This window comes from Oncorhynchus keta, chromosome 8 (genome assembly GCF_023373465.1).
Source record: "Oncorhynchus keta strain PuntledgeMale-10-30-2019 chromosome 8, Oket_V2, whole genome shotgun sequence".
NCBI classification, from domain to species: Eukaryota; Metazoa; Chordata; class Actinopteri; order Salmoniformes; family Salmonidae; genus Oncorhynchus; species Oncorhynchus keta.
The window spans coordinates 49,793,466-49,803,179 of record NC_068428.1 but is presented as its reverse complement, the minus strand read 5'-3'; the positions used below and the strand labels follow the sequence as shown (position 1 = coordinate 49,803,179).

The window sequence follows — 9,714 nt, the reverse complement described above, 5'->3', positions numbered from 1 at the left end:
AAACACACATATATGTATATATTGTTCCTGACTTTATATTTGATTTAAGTCATTGGAATTGTTGGGTTTATTCTAGACAGCATTATAAACTATAATTATAAACTGTGGTTCAGTACAGCGCGAACCTAACGTAGCAGACATAAGAGAAACACGTTTTTCTTCTAGAAGGTATACAGCTTTTGTCAAAAGGGACTTTTCGTAGCAGGTTTAGAAGTTACGCAACAGGTTAGGAATATTAACGGAGCAGTTCGGGATAATTAGGTTAAGGTTAGGAAAAGGGTTAGGGAAAATGTACAAAACAAAATCTACTTTTGACTTTTAAACTTTGACAAAAGCTGTATCCCATCTTGTTTACCAAGTACACTTCCAAGGCTGGAAGTAATATCAAATACTAAGCAGTAGGTGGAAGCATAACAAAAGGGACAAGTTCCCGGAAGTTCCACAGACGACGACGACGAAGAAGAAGAAGAACGGAAGCAGAGACTAACCCAACTGCGCAGGCGTAAACCACGTACCCGATCTCTCGCAGCCTCGCGCTGTTTTGGCCCTCGGCTAGCTGTTGCCTGATCGGTGGTGTGTGTCAAGTCATACACAACTGGGGCTTCGATTGGGAAGGCATAGCCGCGGAGAAGGAAACAGGGGGCCACCCTAGACACCCCGCGACGACATGGCCGGGCAACAGTTTCAGTACGATGACAGCGGCAACACATTTTTCTACTTTCTAACGTCCTTTGTTGGACTCATCGTTATCCCAGCCACATATTACCTCTGGCCCCGAGATCAGAATGCTGGTAAGGCCCCGATGTAGATACGACGAGATAGCATCGCCTAGCTTAGCATGCTAAAGTCGGTTAGTTAGCTAAGTATGCTGTGTGTGTGATGGGTGAAGTTAGCTAGCCTGCTAACTAACTAATTCGACGAGCCAGTTCTGAGACGGACCACCACTAGTTATAGAGTTTTTCTTGCCAGTTGGCTACGTTCGCATGTAGTAGTTAACTAGCTACTAACTAGCTGGCTGAAATACACATAACAACAAGTAGTTAGTTAACTGACGTTACCAACGGCACTGCTATGAGGCGTCATGCCCAATCTCTCTGCGTTGGTGTTTACATAACTAACAGCTAGCTAACGAGTTAGCTAACCAATATGACTGGCTAACTTTTATTTGATTTTTTATTTTTTATTTATTTCATTGGATACTATATCCGTGTCAATAACACCTAACTAGCTAGTATTTCTTGGTTCAGGTTAATGTTTTTGTCTGGTGACTTAGCCAGCTAGCTGCGTCAGTTAGCTATATAACAAATGGTCCCGCTAACTTCAGCTAGCTAGTTAACGGGCTACTCTGAATATTACGTCGTCTGGCGAAATACTCTTTGCGACGTTCGTTACGTATGTTGCTGTTGACGTTAGCCGACGTTCGTTACGTATGTTGCTGTTGACGTTAGCCGACGTTCGTTACGTATGTTGCTGTTGACGTTAGCCGACGTTCGTTACGTATGTTGCTGTTGACGTTAGCCGACGTTCGTTACGTGTGCTGCTGGTTACGTTAGCCGACGTTCGTTACGTGTGCTGCTGGTTACGTTGGCCGAAGTTCGTTACGTATGTTGCTGGTCACGTTAGCCGACGTTCGTTACGAATGTTGCTTTTGACGTTAGCCGACGTTCGTTACGTGTGCTGCTGGTCACGTTAGCCGACGTTCGTTACGTGTGCTGCTGGTCACGTTTTTTAAATTTTTATTTTATTTTTTACCTTTATTTAACCAGGCAAGTCAGTTAAGAACATATTCTTATTCTCGTTAGAACTTGCTAGCTAACTAACTTGTATTTGTTTAGTCACTTGATTGATAACTAAGTAAAGCATTGGAAGGTTTTTGATATGGCCGTGAGGTTGAATTCATAAAGAAACATGTTTACCCTAGTATTGTAGCTATACCGTCACAGCTGTCTGTTATGATAAACTCCGCGGTGAATGACGTTTCTGAGGTATTTCATCAACGGTGTGGAGCCGAGACCGGGCGTCTTGCTCCTACCACATCGATTCGCCCAAGGTCAATCCTTACAATTAAATATGAAATGCCCATTCTTTGCTGCTGAAATTAATACATTTTTTCAATAAACGGTAATCAAACAGCACCCTCAAATGTTTCCTTGTTGAGATTCAATTGGCATATGCACATTAGGAAAAGGGATTCCACAAAGCCTGGTCTCAGCTCCACGCGATTGGTGACGTTTGTTATGAACTTCCTTCTCCATGGAATGTTAGTCTGCTACTCAGGAAAACAGTTTAGCCCCCCTGTATCCGTTTGACAATGTCGTATCAGATTATATTCAACGATGGCTACACCTAATGTCAGAATTGAAAGTACCAGACTCCATGTACATCTAGATAGATGACCTGTATGTTTGGGCAAAGAAGAGTCTACTACTAGCAGACTAGCCTAGGCAGCAGGGGCATAGGCCAGGGTGGACACAGGCCCACCAACTGGGGAGCCAGGTCCTGCCAGGCCCACCCAATCAGAAAAAGCAAAACAAATAATTGTATTATTAATATTATTATTATTACAAATGTTGTCCCATCCATGTCCCTGCAGGCCCTCTCACTCACTAATTTCTGGCTATGCCCCTGTTAGGCTGCCAATATTGTACAGTAGGTAAGCTCCCAAAATAAACCATATTGCTGGATTTGATATAGACTCATGTAGGGCTGACCGAGATTTCTTTAGTAAAAAAATAAATAATGGTGTTCAAGACACCTGTCTGAGTGGACTGATCCATTGTGAAGGCTGTGGGGATGGCTCAGTCCATCACGCTAAGACACCTGTCTGATTGGTTCCTATCTGAGTGGACTGATCCATTGTGGAGGCTGTGGGGATGGCTCAGTCCATCATGCTAAGACACCTGTCTGATTGGTTCCTATCTGAGTGGACTGATCCATTGTGAAGGCTGTGGGGATGGCTCAGTCCATCACGCTAAGACACCTGTCTGATTGGTTCCTATCTGAGTGGACTGATCCATTGTGAAGGCTGTGGGGATGGCTCAGTCCATCACGCTAAGACACCTGTCTGATTGGTTCCTGTCTGAGTGGACTGATCCATTGTGAAGGCTGTGGGGATGGCTCAGTCCATCACGCTAAGACACCTGTCTGATTGGTTCCTATCTGAGTGGACTGATCCATTGTGAAGGCTGTGGGGATGGCTCAGTCCATCACGCTAAGACACCTGTCTGATTGGTTCCTATCTGAGTGGACTGATCCATTGTGAAGGCTGTGGGGATGGCTCAGTCCATGTGCTACTGATATTGTATATGATTAAGGACAGTGGTGTAACACTAATAAAATTATATATACTTTTATAACAAATGCACTTTCTCCTGTGTTTGATAGCAGTCGCTGTCTGCAGTTCAGAAACATCAGTCCGCTGTTGAATTGTCAACTTTTCCTAGACCATAATAGTACAGTTAACCAGCGTATTGTGGTTGAGAACGATGTGGTGGAGGCAGCAGTGGTGTTAGGAGAGGAGAAAACAGCTGTTGGCCCTACACCCAAACAAGAGCACTGCGTTCATCCACCTTGGCCTTCGCCTCCCTACCACTGAGGAAGTACAGTTCCCGCTCAGCCCAGTCAAAACTGTTCGCTGCTCTGGCCCCCAATGGTGGAACAAACTCCCCTCACGACGCCAGGACAGCGGAGTCAATCACCACCTTCGGAGACACCTGAAACCCCACCTCTTTAGGAATACCTAGGATAGGATAAAGTAATCCTTCTCACCCCCCTTAAAAGATTTAGATGCACTATTGTAAAGTGGCTGTTCCACTGGATGTCAAAGGTGAATGCACCAATTTGTGGCTTGGATAAGATAAATGACAGGGTAAATGTTAGGAGAGGAGAAAACAGCTTTTGCCTCAATTGTCAGGCGAGAAGAAACCACAACTTTAATTAGGTCTATAATCAATAGCTGAACTGTTAAATGTGCCTGGCTTTATAAATCATATATCTACAGAAATAAGACGGTTCTTGCCTGTTCCAGTGTTTGTTTAACAGCCTGCTAATTCCATGCGCTCCAAGCCCCACGCAACAGCAGAATGTCAGATAAATCATTTCACATTTTTGCTTTTTTTTAATAGTGAAGCACCGATATGACATTTTGGCTGATACCAATATCGCGGTATTGTAAACACATCGTTTGTGGCCGGTGGTTGCTTGTCTGCAGACTTTTTTTTTGTTGTACAGCTTTGACAGAGCTACTGATAGTAGTGGTGCTACTGATAGTAGTGGTGCTACTGGTAGTAGTGGTGCTACTGATAGATGTGGTGCTACTGATAGAAGTGGTGCTACTGATAGACGTGGTGCTACTGATAGTAGTGGTGCTACTGATAGACATGGTGCTACTGATAGTAGTGGTGCTACTGATAGTAGTGGTGCTACTGATAGTAGTGGTGCTACTGATAGTAGTGGTGCTACTGATAGTAGTGGTGCTACTGATAGTAGTGGTGCTACTGATAGTAGTGGTGCTACTGATAGTAGTGGTGCTACTGATAGTAGTGGTGCTACTGATAGTAGTGGTGCTACTGATAGACGTGGTGCTACTGATAGTAGTGGTGCTACTGATAGTAGTGGTGCTACTGGTAGTAGTGGTGCTACTGATAGTAGTGGTGCTACTGATAGTAGTGGTGCTACTGATAGTAGTGGTGCTACTGATAGTAGTGGTGTGGTGCTACTGATAGTAGTGGTGCTACTGATAGTAGTGGTGTGGTGCTACTGATAGTAGTGGTGTGGTGCTACTGATAGAAGTGGTGCTACTGATAGTAGTGGTGCTACTGATAGTAGTGGTGCTACTGATAGAAGTGGTGCTACTGATAGAAGTGGTGCTACTGATAGTAGTGGTGCTGCTGATAGTAGTGGTGCTGCTGATAGTAGTGGTGCTACTGATAGAAGTGGTGCTACTGATAGTAGTGGTGCTGCTGATAGTAGTGGTGCTGCTGATAGTAGTGGTGCTACTGATAGTAGTGGTGCTGCTGATAGTAGTGGTGCTACTGATAGTAGTGGTGCTACTGATAGTAGTGGTGCTGCTGATAGAAGTGGTGCTACTGATAGACATGGTGCTACTGATAGTAGTGGTGCTACTGATAGTATTGGTGCTGCTGATAGTAGTGGTGCTACTGATAGTAGTGGTGCTACTGATAGTATTGGTGCTGCTGATAGTAGTGGTGCTGCTGATAGTAGTGGTGCTGCTGATAGTAGTGGTGGCGCTTGGCTTGCACGTGCAAACTTAGAACACACAACATTATATAATGGAAGTGTGTTATTTGACTTTTTTAAAAGCTTATTTATTATTATTATTATTATTATTATCTTTTAAGACGCGCAAAGACCCAAACGGTGTTCCATAGTATGTATGTCGTGAAGCTCATAGCAGTGACACTAGTACTGTATACCTCCTGTAGGTGCAACATCTGAACAATTAGCGCACTTGGTAGTGTGTACCGGTGCTCGACCAGTCGGCGAAATCCAACATCCCCCACGACAGAGAACGGTTGATCATCAAGGGCATTGAATTCCATTTATCTTGGTGTTAATGGATTTCACCGTTGAGTTGTCTCTCTGAAATGATCTTCAAATGACTGCTGGACTTGTTGACGGCTCGATCCACACAGCAGACATTGTGGGCGAGGTTAGGGATGCTGTGTTGAACGTGAAGCGCCAAATTTGACATTTCTCATTACGTCATGTGCCTACGTTACACAGGTATGCACGGTAGCTTTGACAGTGGTTGTTAACATTGGTGTTAAACTAGACATCGGCCGATACCGATGTTGGCATTTTTAGCTAATATCGTCCAATTCCAATATGTTCACCGATATATCGTGCATCCCAACTTTTTAAATATTTGCTATACTGTTATCAAAGTTTCATTAGAACAACCTCTCTGGTATTAATTTATTTAGTATAGAACCACCATGTCATTATCATTAGTAGTATAGAACCACCATGTCATTATCATTAGTAGTATAGAACCACCATGTCATTATCATTAGTAGTATAGAACCACCATGTCATTATCATTAGTAGTATAGAACCACCATGTCATTATCATTAGTAGTATAGAACCACCATGTCATTATCATCATTAGTAGTATAGAACCACCATGTCATTAGTAGTATAGAACCACCATGTCATTATCATTAGTAGTATAGAACCACCATGTCATTATCATTAGTAGTATAGAACCACCATGTCATTATCATTAGTAGTATAGAACCACCATGTCATTATCATTAGTAGTATAGAACCATCATGTCATTATCATTAGTAGACTTAGTATAGAACCACCATGTCATTATCATTAGTAGACTTAGTATAGAACCACCATATCATTATCATTAGTAGTATAGAACCACCATGTCATTATCATTAGTAGTATAGAACCACCATGGCATTATCATTAGTAGTATAGAACCACCATGTCATTATCATTAGTAGACTTAGTATAGAACCACCATGTCATTATCATTAGTAGACTTAGTATAGAACCACCATATCATTAGTAGTATAGAACCACCATGTCATTATCATTAGTAGTATAGAACCACCATGGCATTATCATTAGTAGACTTAGTGTAGAACCACCATGTCATTATCATTAGTAGTATAGAACCACCATGTCATTATCATTAGTAGACTTAGTATAGAACCACCATATCATTATCATTAGTAGTATAGAACCACCATGTCATTATCATTAGTAGTATAGAACCACCATGGCATTATCATTAGTAGACTTAGTGTAGAACCACCATGTCATTATCATTAGTAGTATAGAACCACCATGTCATTATCATTAGTAGTATAGAACCATCATGTCATTATCATTAGTAGACTTAGTATAGAACCACCATGTCATTATCATTAGTAGTATAGAACCATCATGTCATTATCATTAGTAGACTTAGTATAGAACCACCATGTCATTATCATTAGTAGTATAGAACCATCATGTCATTATCATTAGTAGTATAGAACCACCATGTCATTATCATTAGTAGTATAGAACCACCATGGCATTATCATTAGTAGACTTAGTGTAGAACCACCATGTCATTATCATTAGTAGTATAGAACCATCATGTCATTATCATTAGTAGACTTAGTATAGAACCACCATGTCATTATCATTAGTAGTATAGAACCATCATGTCATTATCATTAGTAGACTTAGTATAGAACCACCATGTCATTATCATTAGTAGTATAGAACCATCATGTCATTATCATTAGTAGACTTAGTATAGAACCACCATGTCATTATCATTAGTAGACTTAGTATAGAACCACCATGTCATTATCATTAGTAGACTTAGTATAGAACCACCATGTCATTATCATTAGTAGACTTAGTATAGAACCACCATGACATTATCATTAGTAGACTTAGTATAGAACCACCATGTCATTATCATTAGTAGACTTAGTATAGAACCACCATGTCATTATCATTAGTAGACTTAGTATAGAATCACCATGTCATTATCATTAGTAGACTTAGTATAGAACCACCATGTCATTATCATTAGTAGACTTAGTATAGAACCACCATGACATTATCATTAGTAGACTTAGTATAGAACCACCATGTCATTATCATTAGTAGACTTAGTATAGAACCATCATGTCATTATCATTAGTAGACTTAGTATAGAACCATCATGTCATTATCATTAGTAGACTTAGTATAGAACCACCATGTCATTATCATTAGTAGACTTAGTATAGAACCACCATGTCATTATCATTAGTAGACTTAGTATAGAACCACCATGTCATTATCATTAGTAGACTTAGTATAGAACCACCATGTCATTATCATTAGTAGACTTAGTATAGAACCACCATGTCATTATCATTAGTAGACTTAGTATAGAACCACCATGTCATTATCATTAGTAGACTTAGTATAGAACCACCATGTCATTATCATTAGTAGACTTAGTACAGAACCACCATGTCATTATCATTAGTAGACTTAGTATAGAACCACCATGTCATTAGTAGACATAGTATAGAACCACCATGTCATTATCATTAGTAGTATAGAACCACCATGTCATTATCATTAGTAGTATAGAACCACCATGTCATTATCATTAGTAGACTTAGTATAGAACCACCATGTCATTAGTAGACTTAGTATAGAACCACCATGTCATTATCATTAGTAGACTTAGTATAGAACCACCATATCATTATCATTAGTAGACTTAGTATAGAACCACCATGTCATTATCATTAGTAGACTTAGTATAGAACCACCATGTCATTATCATTAGTAGACTTAGTATAGAACCACCATGTCATTAGTAGACTTAGTATAGAACCACCATGTCATTATCATTAGTAGACTTAGTATAGAACCACCATGTCATTATCATTAGTAGACTTAGTATAGAACCACCATGTCATTATCATTAGTAGACTTAGTATAGAACCACCATGTCATTATCATTAGTAGACTTAGTATAGAACCACCATGTCATTATCATTAGTAGACTTAGTATAGAACCACCATGTCATTATCATTAGTTGACTTAGTATAGCACCACCATGTCATTATCATTAGTAGACTTAGTATAGAACCACCATGTCATTAGTAGACTTAGTATAGAACCACCATGTCATTATCATTAGTAGACTTAGTATAGAATCACCATGTCATTATCATTAGTAGACTTAGTATAGAACCACCATGTCATTATCATTAGTAGACTTAGTATAGAATCACCATGTCATTATCATTAGTAGACTTAGTATAGAACCACCATGTCATTATCATTAGTAGACTTAGTATAGAACCACCATGTCATTATCATTAGTAGACTTAGTATAGAACCACCATGTCATTATCATTAGTAGACTTAGTATAGAACCACCATGTCATTATCATTAGTAGACTTAGTATAGAACCACCATGTCATTATCATTAGTAGACTTAGTATAGAACCACCATGTCATTATCATTAGTAGACTTAGTATAGAACCACCATGTCATTATCATTAGTAGACTTAGTATAGAACCACCATGTCATTATCATTAGTAGACTTAGTACAGAACCACCATGTCATTATCATTAGTAGACTTAGTATAGAACCACCATGTCATTAGTAGACATAGTATAGAACCACCATGTCATTATCATTAGTAGTATAGAACCACCATGTCATTATCATTAGTAGTATAGAACCACCATGTCATTATCATTAGTAGTATAGAACCACCATGTCATTATCATTAGTAGTATAGAACCACCATGTCATTATCATTAGTAGTATAGAACCACCATGTCATTATCATTAGTAGTATAGAACCACCATGTCATTATCATTAGTAGACTTAGTATAGAACCACCATGTCATTAGTAGACTTAGTATAGAACCACCATGTCATTATCATTAGTAGACTTAGTATAGAACCACCATGTCATTATCATTAGTAGACTTAGTATAGAACCACCATGTCATTATCATTAGTAGACTTAGTATAGAACCACCATGTCATTATCATTAGTAGACTTAGTATAGAACCACCATGTCATTATCATTAGTAGACTTAGTATAGAACCACCATGTCATTATCATTAGTTGACTTAGTATAGCACCACCATGTCATTATCATTAGTAGACTTAGTACAGAACCACCATGTCATTATCATTAGTAGACT

The 9,714-nt window shown here is 39.5% G+C and overlaps 1 protein-coding gene across 2 annotated transcripts in view; it reads left to right on the top strand.

Annotated features, from left to right (window-relative positions):
- The first annotated feature begins 458 nt into the window (after window positions 1–458).
- The window catches only part of sec63 (SEC63 homolog, protein translocation regulator), a 54,861-nt gene continuing 45,605 nt past the window's right edge, over window positions 459–9,714 (top strand). The window contains exon 1 of one of the 2 annotated variants that reach the window (XM_052524624.1): window positions 459–791. In XM_052524624.1, coding sequence (XP_052380584.1) covers window positions 668–791 — 124 coding nt within the window. In that variant the 5' untranslated portion in view covers window positions 459–667. The remainder of the gene's footprint in view (window positions 792–9,714) is intronic. The other variant, XM_052524623.1, reaches the window with a different exon arrangement.